Source organism: Pristis pectinata, chromosome 33, assembly GCF_009764475.1.
Source record: "Pristis pectinata isolate sPriPec2 chromosome 33, sPriPec2.1.pri, whole genome shotgun sequence".
Taxonomy (NCBI): Eukaryota; Metazoa; Chordata; class Chondrichthyes; order Rhinopristiformes; family Pristidae; genus Pristis; species Pristis pectinata.
Genome location: NC_067437.1, coordinates 16,559,536 through 16,579,001, shown reverse-complemented (window position 1 = coordinate 16,579,001; position 19,466 = coordinate 16,559,536). Strand labels below are relative to the sequence as shown.

General features: G+C 47.3%; 2 protein-coding genes across 6 annotated transcripts in view; one reads left to right on the top strand and one right to left on the bottom strand.

Annotated features, from left to right (window-relative positions):
• The window catches only part of fam234b (family with sequence similarity 234 member B), a 44,611-nt gene extending 26,082 nt beyond the window's left edge, over positions 1 to 18,529 (bottom strand). For 2 of the 4 annotated variants that reach the window (XM_052043302.1, XM_052043303.1), the window contains exons 1-6: positions 18,370 to 18,515; positions 16,800 to 17,209; positions 12,495 to 12,611; positions 9,626 to 9,814; positions 9,072 to 9,202; positions 6,747 to 6,906 (exon numbers count right to left, since the gene is read on the bottom strand). In XM_052043302.1, coding sequence (XP_051899262.1) covers positions 6,747 to 6,906; positions 9,072 to 9,202; positions 9,626 to 9,809 — 475 coding nt within the window. In that variant the 5' untranslated portion in view covers positions 9,810 to 9,814; positions 12,495 to 12,611; positions 16,800 to 17,209; positions 18,370 to 18,515. Of the gene's footprint in view, positions 1 to 516; positions 646 to 6,746; positions 6,907 to 9,071; positions 9,203 to 9,625; positions 9,815 to 12,494; positions 12,612 to 16,799; positions 17,210 to 18,369 lie in introns of those variants that run through there. The other 2 variants (XM_052043301.1, XM_052043304.1) reach the window with 2 other exon arrangements.
• Positions 18,530 to 18,695: 166 nt separating this feature from the next.
• ddx59 (DEAD (Asp-Glu-Ala-Asp) box polypeptide 59) overlaps positions 18,696 to 19,466 on the top strand; it is a 36,497-nt gene continuing 35,726 nt past the window's right edge. Inside the window, exon 1 of one of the 2 annotated variants that reach the window (XM_052043358.1) lies at positions 18,696 to 18,837. The gene's annotated coding sequence lies outside the window, so the exon portion shown is untranslated. Of the gene's footprint in view, positions 18,853 to 19,466 lie in introns of both variants that reach the window. The other variant, XM_052043359.1, reaches the window with a different exon arrangement.

Here is a 19,466-nt window from a genome sequence, read left to right as displayed (position 1 = left end):
CAGCAGAAGGCACAGTGGCATTGCTGGAGCTACTAAATGATTTGGAGGTAATGCAGTTAATCAATCAGGAAAAGTTAAGTGCGAGTCCAGATCCAAGATAAATGCTGTTCAAAGCGATTCAGTCAGTGGCTGATGAACATTCACAGGGAGAGCGGGGTTGATAGGAACTTGGCTTTTTTTTTTAATTATTCAGTACCGGATGCCAGATGATCAGCCCAATAATTAGTGGAGGAGTCACGGGAGGTACAGTGGAGATGAGGCTCATCATGGTACACAGGATGATTACAGCACAGGAGGAGGCCATTCAATCTATCAATGAACAATCCCGTCCAGTCCTATACCCTGGCTCTTTCTCTAGCCCTGTAACGTTTCCTCACTCCAAGTACTTAGCTACTTTCTTTCTGAAAGCTAGAGATGAATCTGCTTCCACCACTACACCAATCATTGCTGACCAGGAGCACAAGAACATGTGGTGTGAAGAAGGATCTCCCCACGTTTCCCTCACCTTAAACTCACGTCCTTTGCTTCTCGACCCCTCCTCCAATGGGGGCAGTTCCCCTTTATTAGTTCTGTCTGCACCCTTCACGTTTCTGAATGCCTCTTTCAACCTTTTGTTTTGCTCTGAGGAGAACATGGCCAGCTTCACCCCGAGCTATTCCTGAAACTGCAGCTCCTCATTCTTGGAACTGTGTGAAAAAAACTGCTGGGAGTTGAGATAATGTCACCGATGGGCGGTGTGTAGCTCAAAGATAGGAAGTGGTCAAGGACAGGCCACTTGCTCCCAGTGCTGTTGTGCATGATCACTTCTCACTGTTCAGCAATTTTAAAATATTCATTGTACTGCCTTATGCTTTCCAAAAGGTGGAGCAATAGTCCCCCTTTTACCCTGTTAGAGAGTCAGCCAGTGAACTGTGAGCCCATGTAACATTGTTCTTTTAGCTCATAACAGTGAATAAGCTCTTACAATTGTTGGAATATTCACATTACAGGTGCTGTATGAAAGCAAGTTCCAATTGTTCTTACGTAAAGGCAAGAGAACATAAGAAATTGAAGCAGATGAGGGCTACAAAACCTCTAAGCCTGCCCCAGCACTCAATATCACAGCTGATGTACTGCCTCAAACATTGCCCTCCAATCACTATGTCCCCTGGTTTCCACAGTGAACCAAAATCGATCAATCACAGCCCTGAAATGTATTCAGCGTCGACAGACCTCATGGGTGGAAAATTACAAGCATTCTTTACCTTTTACCAAAAGAAATTTCTCTTCATTTCAGTCCTAATTGTCCAAATCTTTATTCAAAGACCATATCCTCTACTTCTAGATTCGACCAATCTGACGGTGTGTGCTGAATCCACTTCTAGATTCAGCACACACCATTAATCCAACTCAGAATCTATTATGCCTCAATGAGATCATCTTTCATTCTTCTAAATTCCAATGAATTCAGGCCAATCTTGCTCAATGACTTCCTCACTGGAGAGGGTGCACAGCAGATTCCCTGGGATGTTGCCTGGGATGGAATATTTCAGTTACGAGGAGAGTCTGGATTTGTTTTCCTTGCAGTGGAAGAGTACGAAAGAGGTATAGAAAATTACGAGGTCATGCACAGGGTAGATTAAAAACAAAACTTTTCCCTGTAGCAGAGATGCCTAAGACCAGAGGGCACAAGTTTATAGGGGGTCTGAGGAAGAATTATTTCACCCAGAGGTGGTTGCAGTCTGGAATGCACTGCCTGAGGGGGTGGTGGAGGCAAAGACTCTCACACTACGGCTGCAGACCAATTACTAGTAAATGGGATTAGTACGGACAGGCACTTTATGGTGGGAAGGACGTGAAGGGCGCAAGCACCTGTGTTTGTGCTGTATGAGTCTACAGGAAACCCCACCCCCCCCCCCCCCCCCCCCCTCATTCCAGGGTTTAATCTGCACTGCACCAACTCCAAGCCATTTATATCCTTCTTTGGGTATAGAGACCAACACTCCAAATAAGTACTGTTTCACTAAGGAGTGCAGAAGGGCATACTGTGAGCAACACCTAAAAATGATCAGGTGCCAGCCTACTGAAGCTTTAATACACGTCTATATGCTGCTAAATAGCAAAAACAGTACATTATAGATAGAGCTAAGCAACCTCACAACCAACAGATCAGATGGAAGCTCTACAGCCCTTCCACATCTTGTCTTGAATGGTGATGGACAATTAAACGGTTGATGGGAACAGGAAACTCCATAAGTAGCCCCATCCTCAATGATGGCAGAGCTGCCATGCATCTAAAGACAAGGCTGAAATATTCACAGCCATCTTCATCCAGAAGTGCCAAAGTGATGATCCTTCTAGGCAAAAGCACGGTGAGTTTGCTTTCATCGGAAGGATTGAGGAGGGAATTCCAGGATTTGGATGGAAAAACAATGAAGGACTGGCGATATGTTTCCAAGTTAAGATAGCACGTGATTCAGAAGGGAACCTGCAGGTGATGGCATTCATATGTTCTTGTTGACTTGTGTCCTGATGAAGGGTCTCAACCCAAAACGTCGTGTTTATTTCTCTCCATAGATGCTGCCTCACCTGCTGAGTTCCTCCAGCACTTTTTGTGTGTGGAGTGTTTCTCCCCTGATTCCCATCAACTCCAGTTGAGCCAGGGCTCCTTGATGCCATACTTGATCAAGTGCTGCCTTGATCTCACTTCACCTCTGGAGTTCAGCTCTTCTGTCCATGTTTGGACCAAGGCTGTAATGAGGTCAAGAGCAGAGCAACTTTGGCAGAACCCAAGCTGAGCTTCTACGAGCGGGTCGTTGCTGAGCAAGTGTCACTCGATAGCTTAATTATCACAATTATCCCTTCCATCACTTTGCTAAATGATCAAGAGTAGACCAATGGGGCGGTAATTGTCCGGGTTGGAATTATCCTGCTTCTGTTGACAATTTTCCATGTTGTTGGGTAGATGCCAGTGATGTAGCTGTACTGAACATTGGCCTAGGGCATGGCAAGTTCTGGAGCACAAGTCTTCAGCACTATTGACGGAATGTTATCAGGGCTGATAGCTTTGCTGTATCCATTTCCTTTAGCTATTTCTTGATATCACATGGAGTGAATTTAATTGATTGAAGACTATCATGTGGAGAAGACTGAGATGGATCATCCACTCGACACTTCTGGCTGATAAGTGCTTCAGTTTTCTCTTTTACGCTGATGTGCTGGTCTCCCCCATCATTGAGTATGGGAATATTTGTGAAGTTTGCTCCTCTAGTGAGTTGTTGACTTGTCCACCACCATTCACGACTGGACGTGGCAGGACTGCAGAGCTTCCATCCGATCTGTTGGTTGTGGGATCGCTCAGCTCTGTCTGTTGCACGTTGAGAAGGTGTTTCCCCTATACAAGTATCTCGAACTTGAGGGTATTATTTCAGAAAGAGACGAAGAGGATTTTCTCTTAGAGGGTTGCAAACCTTTGGAATTCTGTACCTCAGACAGCTGTCATTGAATAAATCCATATTAAGATTAACAGACAGTCAAACTACAAGGAAGTTGAGGGGCCTGGGGAGCAAGTAGGAAAGGGATACTGAGGCCAAGATTAGATCAGCCATTAGATCTTATTGGATGGTGGAGTTGGCTCAAGGGACTGATTGGCTGCCTTCTCCTAATTCTTACATGCTTTCCTATGTTTATAGGATCTATAGTAGAGTTGGCAGGTCCCACGTTGGTGTCATCAGCCACCCCAGAACCCACAGAACTGGATTAGGTGCAAGTCGTCCTCAACCCGAGACACCACCTAGAAGATTGTAAGGGTAACTTATACTGCATCCCCTTCAAAGCCAATATCTCCTTCCTGAGACCTGGAGCCCAGAATTGAATACAGGGTGGAAGGAAGACCAGGAATAAAATGAAGTATGGAATGAAAGGAGTGACACACTGAAGTGGAAAAAGGTAATGTTAGGAGACAGAAAAAAAAAAGCAGCTTCCCAACAAATCAGATCTAGGGAAGGAAGATCAGTAAAGCCTCCAACTGGATCCAAAGCTTTACACCTCCTTCTGAGCTTAAAGTGGAGCAGGAAGGACACTGAGAGGATGCCCGGATTTTACCGGCGTTAATGAAAATCAAAAAACTGCAGACACTGGGAATCTGAAGCAAAAAAACGGAAGGAGGCTGGAAACACTCAGCAGGTCAGAGAGCATCTGTGGAGAGAGAACCTATCAATGTTTCAAGTCCAAGATCCTTCATCAGTACTGAGATTCTTTTTCTCCCCAGTTCTGAAGGGTCATTAACCCAAATATTAATACTGATTCTCCTGCCACAGATGCTGCCTGTCCCGAGCCTTTTCTGTTTTTGTTTCACCGACATTGAACTGGAGGAGATTACAATTCATTGGGAGATGCACTGAGAGACGGGCACAGAGGGTGGTGCCAGTGGTACCACGGAAGGTGAAGCCATCACAAAAAACACTGGCTGCCACTGGTGTGCATGTGGACACTGCTTCAAGTGGCCCCATATTAATGATAAAGGGGTGAGAACAGGAGAAGGAAGTGCTGTGAGATGTACTGTCAATCTCTGACATTTCTAGTCAGCACAACCAGATATTTTGTAAAATAAACAGGCAATTGCTTGAAGATGGAGATAATCAGGTCAACCACTCTGACTCAGAATCAGTTCAATACAAAGTAAAATCTGCCTATTAAAAGTTTAACTTGTTTCATATAGCACCTTTCATAACCTCAGGAGCCCCAGTCAATGAAGAAATACAGCTACAACATGGCAGTCAATTTGCACAGAGCAAACTCAAGCACAACAATGTGATTATTAGGGATAAGCAATAAATGCTGGCCTTGCAGACGATGCCCCCATCCTGCAAATCAGTGAAATAATTGAAAAGATGATCTACTTTAGTGATGTTGGTTGAGGAGCAAGCACTGGCCAGGATTCAAATGGAATCTCCGTCATTGCTTTCCAGCTCCATTCGCCCAGAGGAACAAACAGAACCCTCTCTTAAATGGGTGGCTCATTAGGCCAGAAGGGCCAGCTACTGTGCTGTATAAATAAAGTTTTTTTTTAATTAAAGTTTTTTTTTAAATATCTCAATTAAAGGGCAGTACCTCCCTCCAACTGAGCAGCACACCCAAGGTTCTGCCCCTCCAACAGTACAGCAAAGTTGCCCGTCCGAGAGTGCAGCACTGGCTCGGTGTCTCTTTGACACAGCAGCACATTTTCTGTCCTGATCTCCTCAATACTAATCTCCAACCTTCAATACTGCCCCTCCGATTGTCCATCACCTCCAGTACTGAAGGTATCCCACTTCCATCAGCAGTGACACCCCCTACAATTTAGCACCCCCTTATTATTGTCCAACGTCACAGTGCTCTCTCTGAATTGCCTTCCAACAACGAAGAGTTCCTTCTGTACGCCTCTCCAAATGGCCTCCTGCCTCTCTGGACTGCTCCTCCACCAATGCGATGCTTCCCTTCTTGTGGTGCAGGCTTGATACCGGCTCTTCACCTTTCAGTCCTGTTCCCTCTGGCAGCGCAGCACTCCCTCAGTGCTGCAACAGCAGAGTCTGCCAGGATGAAGCGCTTTTGTCTAATTAGACACAATCCATGGAGAGCCATCTGGCACAACAACAACCGCGCCTGGAAAACTCGATTTGGTGACAAGGGGGCAAGTGGATTTGGTCTGAAGCATCCCCTGCTCCAGGTCACGAACTCTAGTAATGCGATGTCCAGCCACGAGATGCTTGAACTCTCACTCCCAGTAGGACAATGGTCAACTGTGGCACCTTCCTTCCAAGCCACCCAACTTAGCTCTGGGTGAGTTCACTGCCTACTGTACTGCATTGGTCTGCCCCTGAATGGTGCAGGATTACACCAGGACCAACTGGCATGCGTTGAAACCTACTTGTACCCGGTAAGAAATGTGACTGATGAGCGGGCACAGAACCACCAATGTTAAAGTTTCCTCCAGCCTGCGTGGGCGATGTCACTGAATCCACCAGCTCAGTCACTGGCCTCAGCTCAGCACATTCAAAAATGGGGAACCAACCACACCATGGACAGGAGCTTCACACTCACTCTGTCTTACTCCAGGTCCAAGAAAACTTGTCCAGTTTGGGAATGTTACTGCCCCAGTGCTGAACTGCAGCCGTTGTCTCATCACAGCCAACCTTACCGCAACCAACATCAGTAGCTTGCACAGCTCTGTTGGAATTGTGCTGCCAGATATCTGGAGGGCGGAGGGCCAGTGGACAGAGGGCAACAGGCACCCTCAAGTGTGATCACTGATGCCTGGAACTGCACAGAGCCTTCTTTACAGCAGTGCAGGTGGTGAGCACCCACCTGTGAGGAGGTGTAGCAGGCACAACCTGAAAACGCCGCTGTGTCCAGCTTGGGATTCAGGGCCATCGAGGAGCCTCCTGCTGGGACAAGGGAGGGATGGACTACCTGGACGGCTATATACCACTTTCATACCCAAACCAACCAGTCAAAGGCTAACAAGGCAAAGTGTTGTATCCTTGCAAGATCTAAGCAACACTTTGGTCTGCCCCTGAATGGTGCAGGATTACACCAGGACCAACTGGCATGCGTTGAAACCTACTTGTACCTGGTAAGAAATGTGACTGATGAGCGGGCACAGAACCACAACCAATGTGGGCACTGAGATGGCCAAAGCCTTGGGCTGGGAAAGGGAGAAATCATGTGAGGAATGGTAATGAAATATTAAGAGGGATTGGGAAGACAAATTTGTACCGTCTGCTTACCATAACCAAAGAGAATGTAGAGCGCCCCTTCACCAGACACACAGGCCTTTGGACCAATCAACTTGCCTTCACCAGTGACATTATAAGTTACTGGCTGGCCAATTAGAGCCCCAGTTGCTCCTGACACAAACACAAAGGACACATCACGAATCCGATTGGCCTGAAATAGAAACAATTAATTAGAGTAACATCCAGTTTTGGTCCTGTTTCCCCTCTCTAACCTGAGTGAACTCCTCATTGCCAGCATTCCCTGATCCTCCACACAAAGCTACATGGCTGCTCTCCTCACAGTGGCCTTGAGAAGCTGATTGCTGGGACCAAGGGGTTAGTGGTTGTTTGTTTGGACTAGATTAATAAATGCAGAGGATGTGGCTTCAAATCCCAATCCGAGAAGTGAAATTTGTTTCCTTCTCTGTTCTAACCTCAGTTTCCCTGGTATCTCCACATAACAGAAGCTGCCTCAACTCCTAGCCATTCTGCTAAATCTCCTCTGCACCTTCTCTAAGACACTTACATTCTGATGGAAATGTAGTGCCTGAAATGGTCATAATACCCCTGTAAGTCAATGAGTTATAAAGGCTTGGCACAACATCTTTGGTTTTGCAACCTCTGCTTCTATTTAAGAGATAGATAGAGAAAGCTTAGGATTCCAGATGCTTTTTAACTGCTGTATCAACTTCAGTTAAAAATTTCCAGGAAAGAAAAATACAAGAATCAGTAAGAGTGACGGAAGACAGTGCTGTAGTGTCATAAAAATCAAACGGGTTCATTAGTGCTCTCCAATGAAACCATCAGACTGGCAGATTAGTGACTCCCACCCAACACAAAGGGTTGCTAACTGCCCTTCTGATATGTACTGTAAATGCTAACTCTGCCAGCAACGTTGTCTATGCACCAAGAATGATGATTTCCCGAAGCCCCAGTACTGTCAATCCCTGTGGCACCTCTCTATTAGGGTGCCAAATATTGAATAAAAACAGACTGAGGTCCATAACATTGTTGAGTTAGCAAAGCCATGGTTCATCCAGTGCCACAGAGTAATGTAGCTCTGAGAGTTCTGTTGATGAAGAGAACTGACCTACTTTATAATTGCACACATCTTGCTCCCCCATGCCACATATAGGAAATGGTACGTGTGGCGGTATCGTACATTCTGCCAACTTGTTAGGAAAATTATTTGATTACCAGCACCATCTACATGTCTGCACAACACCAACAGGGATCCACTGCATTTGTTCTTATCAGCAACAGAAAGGGGTACTGCACAAGTTGGCAGTATATATCAGTCCCTAAGAGACTGGCACTATGCAGCGAGCACAAAGGAAATGCGTAGTTAAAGGGTCCATATCTCCTTAGAGTGGCAGAGTGAGCACTGAATCTGGACATGGTAAATGGGGTCCTTAGACTGGTGCAGGGTGTAGATGGCACTGAGCAGTTTCAGGGTACCCAGAATGTGCCCCAAGGTACAAAGGAAACAAGCAGGAGAATCCTCATACAAATTTAGCCCAATGTGTCCAAATACTGGACAGGTGCAGGTAGCGTAACCCCCTTTGAGCAAGACAGTACATACAGAACACTAAGTATGGACAGTGTAATGTGCCCGATGTTAGTGCAGTGGATACAGAGTGGGGGCGGGGTGGGGGTGGTACATCGCACTTATTAATACATGATTGAAATGGCTGGTGAGTCTCATTCTCACTGTAACAACAATATACTGAAGTGTGTTAACTGACCAGGTGTGGATAGGTGGCCTCAGTTAGAGAGTGACCTTGTGGTTACGGCAAAGGACAACCCTGAGCCAGGAGTCTATATTTACACTGCATCATTTCAGCCCTCAGAATGATCCTGAGCACCAAACATACGATGAGCTATTTCTGAAGCTCGGTCACTGTTAATTGGGAACTGCAGCAGCCACATTCCAGATGGGAAACAAGTTGACTGGACAGCTAATCTCTGTCCTTTCAACAATGTTAATTGTGGCTCAATCAGCAGCTCAACTCTTTGCTCTGTTGGACAGTACCATGGTATCTCTTACACTCATTACAACTTAATGCAAACTCCTGTTAAAGAGCTGCCAGCTGACAACTGAGTGCTCCCTAAATCCTGAGAATCTGAGAACAGTGCAATGAATTTCCATAGACGATCTTCCCACTAGTTGGATGCTTCACCAGAGTGGACAGCAAATAGGACAATCCGCGCATAAACTTAGTCTAATCTGTCCAGAACTACAACACGGTAGGTGGGAAGAGCAGGTACCGGTCTAACTGTGGCTTATTTAACGGAGTTCTGTGGTTACTCTGGTTGAAGGTAACAGTGGTTCCATACCAATGTAGCCGGTCTGCTCCCAAGCAGCATGTCTCCAAAACCATCACCATCAATGTCTGGGAGCTGCACAGGCAGGGCAGCTGGAATCCGGTGGGATGGGTATACATTCTTTGTTTCCCAGAAGCTACTTCCTGCAATACAATGAGAATTAGGTGGTTATTTACTACTGAGACATTGCAACAAAAGAGGGGCCCTTAGCAGAGGTTTCACTGTAAGAACATAAGGCTCAGATACAGTGGGAACGCCCTGTAAACAACAGGGCCCGGTCACCGTGGGAATGCCCTGTAAACAACAGGGCCCGGTCACCGTGGGAACGCCCTGCAAGCAACAGGGCCCGGTCATCATGGGAACCTCCTGTAAGCAACGGCCCGGTTACAGTGGGAATGTCCTGTAATGTCTTGCCTTAATACAGTGGTCTAGTTCTGTAAGAACAGAGTCCAGCATCAGAACACACTGAGAGATACTGAGAAACTACAACGTTTTTGAGGACACGTCTCCAGGCTTTCCTGGACGAGGGCAAGGGGTGTGTGGGGTTGGGAGCAGGGGCTGCATACCTGAGCTGCTGTTAACGGCCTTCAACATACGACTGACTCCAACCAGTATGCAGACGGTGCCCTTTCCTCCTCCGGTGTAACCGAGGCCACAGTCGATGAACTTCAGCCGTTCAGAGGCTGGAGTCGTCCAGAGAACACTGCCATCCACCCCGGACAACACCGCTACTGACACATGGAGCTTCATGCTGACTGAGGAAAGAAGGAGAAGTCACTGGTCCCGCTTCCTGACACCCACTGGCTCCCAATAACAAGCCTTACATGGTCTGTCATTCCGTGACTTTCTGATCTTGCTGGGAGTAAACAATCCCTCTCCAGCTGTAGCCATTCACCATGTGTCAGGCTGCACTATTGCTAGCAGACTATTCCACCGCAGGAAGAATCAGAGGTGGGTCCTGCTCCTGCATTCCCCCTGCCACTGCACCATTGTTGGACACATGGAGCCTCTGGGAAGAAGAATCAAAAGCCGGACACCTGGATGATTGTGTACCCTCTCCCTGGCTGGTGACTGGCCTTCTGTTGGCACAGCACCTATTAGCCAGCTCTCAGGCCTCTGCCACAGCTTCTGTGGGAGGTGGATTCAATTAGATTGCAACAACCTTCCTTCATGCAGTTTTGTGTGAGACGGTGAAACATTTTGTAAGTTTCAGGCAGCAGTTTCGTTCCATCGGTGGTCGGCTTCAGTAGAACACCATGTGGTGTAGCTCAGCAGACCCCCTCTGACAGGGCAGCCTCCACACCTCCATGGATGGCGGAGGATGGGTGAGAAGGTGCAGAGCTGTGGACCTGTTATCTCTGGATCTTCTCCCAATCCAGCTGAGCTTTCCAATTTCCTGTGTCTCTTCCCACGCCACCAAGTGAGCCCCGAAGTTCTGTCCACCAGCCGCTGTATCCCAGCTCTGTGTCCATGTTGGTCACTTTCATATCTTGCACAGAGTGGTCCTTGTAGAGGTCTGGATCTCCAGCAGGTCACAGCCCGCATCGGTCCAACATACAGAATGCTCATGGTTTGCAGCCGACATCATCCTGAAGTGAGTGATCTCTACAAGAGGTTGTTGGCTTTGTAATGAATGTGTACTGACGGACTTGGCACAGTCCAGGACCCCGTTGTTGGTGAACGTGGGTCCCCATGAGATGCCTAGGATGCCAGTTCAATGGAAGTGGAAATAGTCAAACCTTTCCTCAGCCTTGCACATGCTGTCCAAGGACACAGGTTTTGGGTGACTTGCAGTTTGGTGTTCTCCATCCGGCTGCTGTTGGCGCACACACTCTTCCTCAGCGTGGACTCAACAACATCAAATGGCAGACTGCTAGTGATTGTGGAGCCTGGATATGTAAAGCTTTGAATGACCTCCAGTCACACACTGCTGTGTAGAGCAGTGTTCTGGCCTGTGACTTTTACATTTATCTTATTTCCTACAATAGAGATCATTTGGCCCATTGACTCTATGCCAACCTCTCAGAGGCAATCCAATAATTCCATTCCCCCACTTAATTCCCTGTAATCTAATCCCTCACACATACCCATTAACATTCCCATTAAATCTCCTACAACAACAGACCCTCCCTCACACAAACACACACTAGGGGTAATTTACAGTGTCGGAGGAAAACATCTGGACGAAACCCATGCAGTCACAGGGAGAAGGTGCAAACTCCACACAGACAGCACTGGAGGTCAGAATTGACTCCGGAACGCTGGAGCTGTGAGGCAGCGGCTCTACTTGCTGCACCACATCATCATCATCTTAATGCTGACAGTGGGAGCCAGTCTGTCCACTAGTTACTGCAACTGTTATCAGATCATCAGCCACAGTACGACTCCCTAATGAGGAACTGGCAACGACTTTCTTGATTATTAGGCAGGCAAGAGACCCCCTTTGGGGATGAGCTGAAGGTGTGTGTCATGAGAGGGAGAAAAAAATGCCAAAGGGCGTTTGGCAGCAGATCGAACCCTGTTTGACCTCACTATGGGCCTTGAAGGGTTCCTAAGTTGTCCCATCCTAGCCGACCTTGCCTCGTGTTGTGGTGAGAGGAGAGATCCCTCCGGACAGTGTCAGCAAGTGCCAGTATCTTCAGTGAATGATCCGCCCTTCTCACAAACACCTTTAGTTTGAGGAACCACCAACTACTGCAGACTCCAGAATATAAACTGTTGTAACCTTCTTCTAAAGTCATACAGCACAGAAATGGGTCCTTCGAACCCAACACATCCATTCCAACTTTTTGCCCCTCCTCACTAATTCCATTTGCTCCATTTGGACTGGATCCTTCTCTGCCTTGTCTACGTCATTAACAAAAAAAACCCTGTTGTTGTTCTTACTGATTCCAGCTCCATATATTTGATTCACAGTAAGTGTGTCAACAGGTCGTCAGAGCTGAGAAGAAACATTTACCAGACCGAACTCACTATCACATGCCAGCATTTCAGTTACATGCCTTATCTGCACACACAGTGGAAGAATCACGAGAGAAGGAGAGTGGATAGGAGACTGGGCCACAGTCCAGGCTGGAGAGTGAGTGTAGGTGGGAGCAGAGTCACTGAGTGACTGGGAGATAGCTCAAGGAGAGGCAATATCACTGCGAGTGGGAGGTACCCCAGGGAGGGGTAATAATGAATGATTGACTGGGAGATACCCCACGTAGGGGAAAGCAGGATTGAGAGGCAGGGGTAACCCCCAAGGAGAATCAATGTAGATTTCAAGAACTTGAAACTAGAGTTTGCAAGGGTTTGATCTACAGCAGTGGGTTCGAAAAGTCTAGAATAGAAATTAGAGAAGGGTTTTGTCCGTACCACTCTGAGATTGGTTACAAAGTCTGTTAGTCTGTCAGTGATGTTAATTAAATAACCCTAATCCTGCCCTTACATTACCTTGTGGCCTGAGGATGCCTCTTTGGTCTCGGACTTTCCCAGCAGAGCTGAACGAAACAATAACATCGGAAACTTGGTCATCGTTGACATCCCAAAGGGTGATCGCCAGAGGGAAACCTGTGGAAGGGAAGCAGAAGCCCTGGCATGAACAAGAAGGATAGTAATCATAAACTTCTGGAGAGACATAAACAAAAGAGTGAGCTGAATCGACCAGCGCGTGAGGACAGATTGATTTAGAAGGGCAGGTTTGTTGGGCCCTTCTATCTATTCTTAAATAACGGTGACTTTCACTTGGTCTCCCATTGCTGTAACCATCTCCTCTTGAAACTCCTGAGGTGGGTTTGTTCAATTTTTTCAAGATATTTTGCGGTTAATTTTTGATGTGGTGGAAAAACTGGAACATTAGACAAGGCAATCTCACCAACCCTTCAGTGACTGCTCGCTCCTCGGCCCTCAGTGAATCTACTCCCCCTCCAGTCTAGATCTAGTCCTCAAGTACTCTGCTCCCTCCTCAGTGTATCACTCAGCCCAAAGTGATACTAATCCCTCAGCAGTGCATCTCTTAGTGACTCTGCTCTTTCCCGTGTGTCTCTGCCTCCTCAGTGACTCTGTTCCCTCCTCTGTGCATCGCCCAGACCTCAATGCCTCATGTCCCACTCTGATATATCTCCCAGTTCCTCAGCAACTCTGCTCCCTCAGACATCTCTCTCTCAATTGTCTGAAGGCATAGCCCATAATGGCAAAGTGATTTAATTCCTCGATGTTCAAGAGCAAGAACTGGAAGAGGGCAGCTGTACTGGATGCAAGAGAAAAGTGACACAGACTGGGGAAGACTTGGCTGGATTTCAAAGAAAAAGAATGATTTAAAACTGAATCCAGATTAAGTAAACTGCAATGTGGGTCAGTAATGCCAGGCTGAATGGAATGATGAAAGATGAGGCATACAGCAGGAAATCTGATGAACCTAAATTCACAGAGCAAAAATATAAAGTGCTGGAAACTCTCAGAATCAGTGGAGAGAACAAGAGTTAACGTTTCAGGTCAAAGACCCTTCATCAGAACCACAGACGCTGCCTGACCTGCTGAGTGTTTCCAGCATTGTCTGATTTTATTTTAGAGTTCCAGATTTTTGAACTTCATGAAATTTATGGAGGATGGGAGGTAGCCTAGAGGTGCACTGGAATTATCCGGTCTAGAGGCACCGAGGGTTTTAACAGCAGAAGAGGTGTGGCAGGGAATACCACAGAGGTAAAAATAAACACTCAGTGAAGGCTTGGGTATAATAACCAAAACTCATTTCAAGGTCCAGTATGAAAAGGTTCAACAGTCTGGTCTATTTTCAAAAAAACAGCCAGGAAAAGGAAGTGAATCAGAGGCTGGGAAGCTGCCTTTATCAGGGACCAGATGAAACGCAGAGTCAGAGAGACACAGCACAGAAACAGACCCTTCAGCCCACCAAGTCTGTGCCAAACATTACTACCCATTTACACTAATCACACATTGATCCCATTTTATTCTCCCCGCATTCTCATCAACACCCAATCCCCCCCCCCTCAGATTCTGTCACTCACCTACACACAAGGGGCAATTTACAGTGGCAAATTAAATAATAAACCTCCACGTCTTTGTGGGATGGGAGCAGCTGCTACAGGGAGAACATGCAAACTCCACACAGACAGTACCGGAGGTCAGGATTGAACCTGGGACTCTGGCACTGTGAAGCAGACCTTTTTGCCCACCTACACTAATCCAATGCCCACATTTGGACCGTGCCCTTCTATGCCTTGCCCATTAAGTGCCTGTCTAAATGTCTCTTAAATGTAGTGACTGCATCTGGTTCCACACCTTCTCTGGCAGCGAGTTCCCAATATCAACCACAATCTATGTAAAAAAAAAAGAACTTCCCCTTCGAATACCTTTGAGATGCTGGAATCTGGAGCAAAAAAAAAACAGCTGGAGGAACTCAGCGGGTCAGGCAGCATCTGTGAAGGGAAATGGACTGTCAACATTCAACTGGACTGAAAGGTAGAGGGGAGATAGCCGGTATAAAGAGGTGGAGGGAAGGGGTGGGGCAAGACCTGGCAGGCGAAAGGTGGATCCAGGTGAGGAGGGGTGACAGGCCGATGGAGGAGTGGAAATAGTGCTGATAGGTGGAGGCAACAAGGGGCTGCAAATGATAGAATCTGATAGGAAAGGAAGGTGAGGGATGAAATCAAATAAGGGAGGTGGGGTAGGCAGAGGGAAACAGTGGGAGGAGGGGACAGTGAGGAGTGTGTAGATGGGTGGAGGACGGGAAAGAAACAGGGTGATAGGCGGCTGTGGTGTAGGAATAACTGAGTAGATCAGAGAGACAGAAGAGGAGCAGGTTACCTGAAACCTCTACATACGCTGCTTGACCTGAGTTCTTACAGCAGTTTATTTTTTTGCTTCAGATTCCAGCATCTGCAGTTTTTTGTTTCACTCTATCTAAGACATTCCCTTTGTTCCACCCATCCCTGTTCTTCTCAAATCCTTGATGGTGGTAAAGCAATCAGTGACAATAAGTAGTGTTGAGGTTCACTCTTCCATCGTGTCTATCTGGGCTTGAATAAGGAAAGCTAATGCAAGCAACACGGCCCAGCAGTGCTGCCTGCTGCACTGCTCTGCGATTCCTCAGTGCCTGCCAAGGCAGAATAATCCACAACTAAAAGCATCAGCTGCTAGAAGATCAGCTCCGTGAAAGATGCACCGTGATCTGCCCGAAACTTGTTGGTCTCCAGTGTAAAGAGAAGTCTGCAAGTGAAAGCTGTCAGCTGGCATATTCCAGGCTGCAGGAGTGCGTGCTGAGGGACGTATTGAAGCTTAGTGCAGCCAATGCAAAGGCTTTGTGGGATGGACCACAGCCTAGGACACAAAGGGGCTGGGCCCCGTGTAACAGACTCGCAAATAGTTTGCAGGTGCAGTGTTTAAGGAGGAAGAAGGAGGAGTCCCATGCATGGAACTGATGGTACAATGAGTGTAAAGAAAGATACACATTGATTGTATTTACTTTATATATTAGCAATAAAGTACATTTTAAAATAAAACAAAATGATCCACAACCACAAGGTTCTGAATACTGGTGCCTTGCCTCCTTAAATTCTCGCAGACATTTTCAAATCCCCTCCAAGGGGGCATCCTTTCCTCTTGCTGTTCGCTCCACAGCCCTACAAACTGACAAAAACTCTTTCAATCTGGCCCCTTGCACTACCTCGATTGCCTTTGATCCATCACTGGCAGTTATAATTACAGGAACCAAGACTTAAAGCTCTGGAATTCACTCCCTAAACCTTTCCCCATCTCCATTTTCCATCCTCCTTTAAGATATTCTCTGAAGCCCTACCTCTGTTGTTTGTAAGTGACTGTGTGTCACATTTCTGGGTGAAAAAAATCTCCTGTAAAGGATCAGAGCATATTTTACTAAGTAAATGCCAGATGCGTTGCTGTAGTTGCACTGACAAAATAATGCAAATCTTGGTGATTATTGCAGCTATTGCTGTGTATGTTGCAATGAGACATTTCATTTTGTAAATGCAAATTAGAAACAGGAGTAGGGCACTGGGCCCTCGAGCCTGCTCCGTCATTCACATACGATGCTGGCTGACCCAATTGTAATTTCAACTCAGCACCCCTGTCTATTCCCAGCAATACTTCACCCCCTTGTTCATCTATCTGCTTATCTCTGCCTTATATAAGAGGGAAGAGTTTTCTTATGGTATGAGAAGTGCATTATGCAGAGCAGTTCACTTGTAACAGACCCTTGCTTCTTCCTCAATGGGAGATGCTGGACACTGAACCCCAGGCAGGGAAAATAAGCTACAGAACTGACAATCACCTGCTCATCCTCTCCATTCCTAACAGCTGATTCATGAGTGGTGGTGCAGACATGACAGGGGTCATGTTTTGCACTCTCTCACACCATCTCCCACCAAAGCCTGGCTCACACACTGGGAAAGCTATCAGAGGAATGTAGAGCAAGTTGAACCATCATTCAAATGTCTGGTGCTTACTTTGTCCTCCCGATACTTTCCTGCCAGATGCCATGCCCACCAAACAGGACCATCTGTAATGACATTATAAGGTGCTAAAGGGTCCTGACTCCCTGCCTGTGGGAGCATGCATGGCCTCACTCTGGCACATCACAGGCCAGCCACTTGCCCCAGGTGGGATTGCCAGCTCTATTCCCCAATTCTGCAGTAGAGTGTATGGAGATCATGAGGCATGCCCCCATCACATTAGTATGTAAATGTAGCTGCCATTGCATTCCAACTTCTCGGCATTGCTCACCAGCTGCTTGACCGAGGCTTCTGTTCCATGAGGTCTTCAGTGTGTGGCTCTCTCGGACATGGGATGAAGAAAGCACAGACTAAGACTAGGACCATGGTCAAAACGAGAGTGAGGAGGAAGGCAGCTGTCCGCAGGCAAGGAAGAAATGAAGTTCTGGTTTTAATAGCAAACTCATCTGACACTTCAGTTGCAATGTACCTCCGCTGAGCTGGTTGATCTGACCGGCATTGTTTTACCTTCAGTGCATGCATCTCAACCACAGTGCCTGCATCTCTGTTGAGCACAGCCTCAACTGTCGCTTCAGTCTGCAGACTGCCATTTTTTGATAGTTGAGGTCACATCGTCTGCACTGTCATCGCTGTCAGCCTGCCGCAGGGGGTCATACTCTCCCAGATCATGTGACTTTTTACCTGGAAAACATTAGATTGAGGAAAGTGACTCTCTACTCTCAAAAACAATCCCCACACGTTAACATGATTTCCATTCTTCTATCTCTTTGCAAAATTTTAGTGCCAATTTCTACTCACCAACTTTTATCGATGCACCATAGAAAGCATCCTATCTGGACGTATCACAGCTTGGTACGGCAACTGCTCTGCCCAGGACCGCAAGAAGCTGCAGAGAGTTGTGGACACAGCCCAGTGCATCACGGATACCAACCTCCCCTTCTTGGACTCTGTCTTTATCTCTCGTTGTCTTGGTGTAGCAGCCAGCATAATCAAAGACCCCACCCACCCAGGGACTATTCCTCTTCTCTCCTCTTCCATTGGGTAGAAGATACAGGTGCCTGAGAGCACATACCACCAGACTTAAGGACAGGCTTCTACCCCACTGTGGTAAGACTATGAACGGTTCCCTTATACAATGAGATGGACTCTGACCTCACAATCTACCTTGTTGTGACTTTGCACCTTATTGCACTGCACTTTCTCTGTAACTGTGACACTTTACTCTGTACCATTACTGTTTTTACTTGTACTACATCAACGCACTTTGTACTAACTCAATGTAACTGTACTGTGTAATGAATTGACCTGTATGATCGGTTTGTAAGAGTTTTTCACTGTACCTCGGTACAAGTGACAATAATAAACCAATACCAATACTCACAAAGTAGATGGAGAACAGGAAGAGAAACTAAAGCGGGGGCACTAAAGCAGGGGGTGCGGGTGGAAGGCATGAGAGGGGTAGCGAGTGAAGAAAGGTGGGAGAGGCGGGAGTAGAGGTGAGAATGGAGGGGACTGAGGTTGAGGATGGGGGGCGTAAGGAAGGGAGGGAAGAGGCATGAGAGAGGGAGGAAGATTGGGATAGACGGGGAGGAGGGAGGGAGGAATGAGTACGGAAGATGGGAAGGAGGGAAAGAGTGGAAGGGAGGGGGGTGTGGCGGCAGGTAGTGTGGGGTGGGACTGAGGGAGGATGAGGTGGTGGGGATGGGGGTGGAGGATGGTAGGGGAGTGAGAGGCTGTGGATTATGGGGAGGACAGGTGAAGCGCCCCTGGAAGGCAGTGAAGGGACTACATGAGTGTGTCAGTGGGGGAAAGGTTCCATTCTCCGCTGCCCACCCACTTACCCGGGAGCTTCAGCGCCCTGGACAGCGCGGCCGCCATCATCCGCCCGCTCCTTGCGCATGCGCCGCGGGCTGGCGTCCGAGGAACACTCCTCTCGCCGGCTTATTCCAACCGTTTGTTTTCAAACATCCACTGAAAAACAACGCGATCAAAGCATCTTCGTTTAACTAATCATATGAATCACATTGCAATTCGTTTACGAAAATTGAATTGTTTGTTTTGAAAACTGTCATTGGAGTTCCATCCGGGTTATCTCTCGTGTTGCACAGTTTCCAGTGGAAATGTGTGCCCTTGAAGCAGTTCCGGACTAACACCAGGTCTGGGAATAGTTTTCCGGTGAGGCTGTTTCCCGCGGCACTGCAGTGTCCGGTTGCAATAAGAGGCAGATCGTGAGGTCCCGTGCGTTCGTGTCCGGCATCCCTCAACTGAAGGAAGTTGTGGGGAATAGCTGGACGATCGGAGTCAATTCGGTGAGTGTTTGTGAGGTGAGTGGGGGAGGGTGAAGCAGGTGGGGCCTGGGCAGGATGATCACGGACGTCCTTCCCGATATCAGCGCCTCCCTCTTCTGTTTTCTACTGAGATCTCTAATCTGTGATTGAGGCTCTTTCAGCGGGACTTGTCCTGTGACCCCATTACCCTGAAGGTGACCTTGGGCACTTGCAACGCTACTTCTGCAGTCTTATGTTTTTATTCGTGGGATGTTCATACATTGGCACCATATTCCGCCCGAAGTGCCCACCTACTCCAGCATTGAACAGCTTCAGATAAAGAGACATTCCAGCATCGTTTTCCTCTCTTCAGATTTCATTTGTCTCCACTTTCTATAGGCATTTTGTTTTACGAGCCTTCACTTTCTTTCAGCCAGCACCACTTGTGTCTTTCGACCTGCCCTGGTCTCCACCTTTTCGCAGGAATTCCACTTTGTTCTGTTGACAACTCTTTGATTTCTGACCTTTCCCAGTTCATCAACCTGAACTGGTAACTCTGTTTCTCTGTTCATAGATGCTGCCTAACCTGCTGAGTGTTTCCAGGGTTATGTTGGCTGATGCAGTTACGCCCCTGACCCTGTGAATGTTGATGCTGAGCGACTTAGCAATGA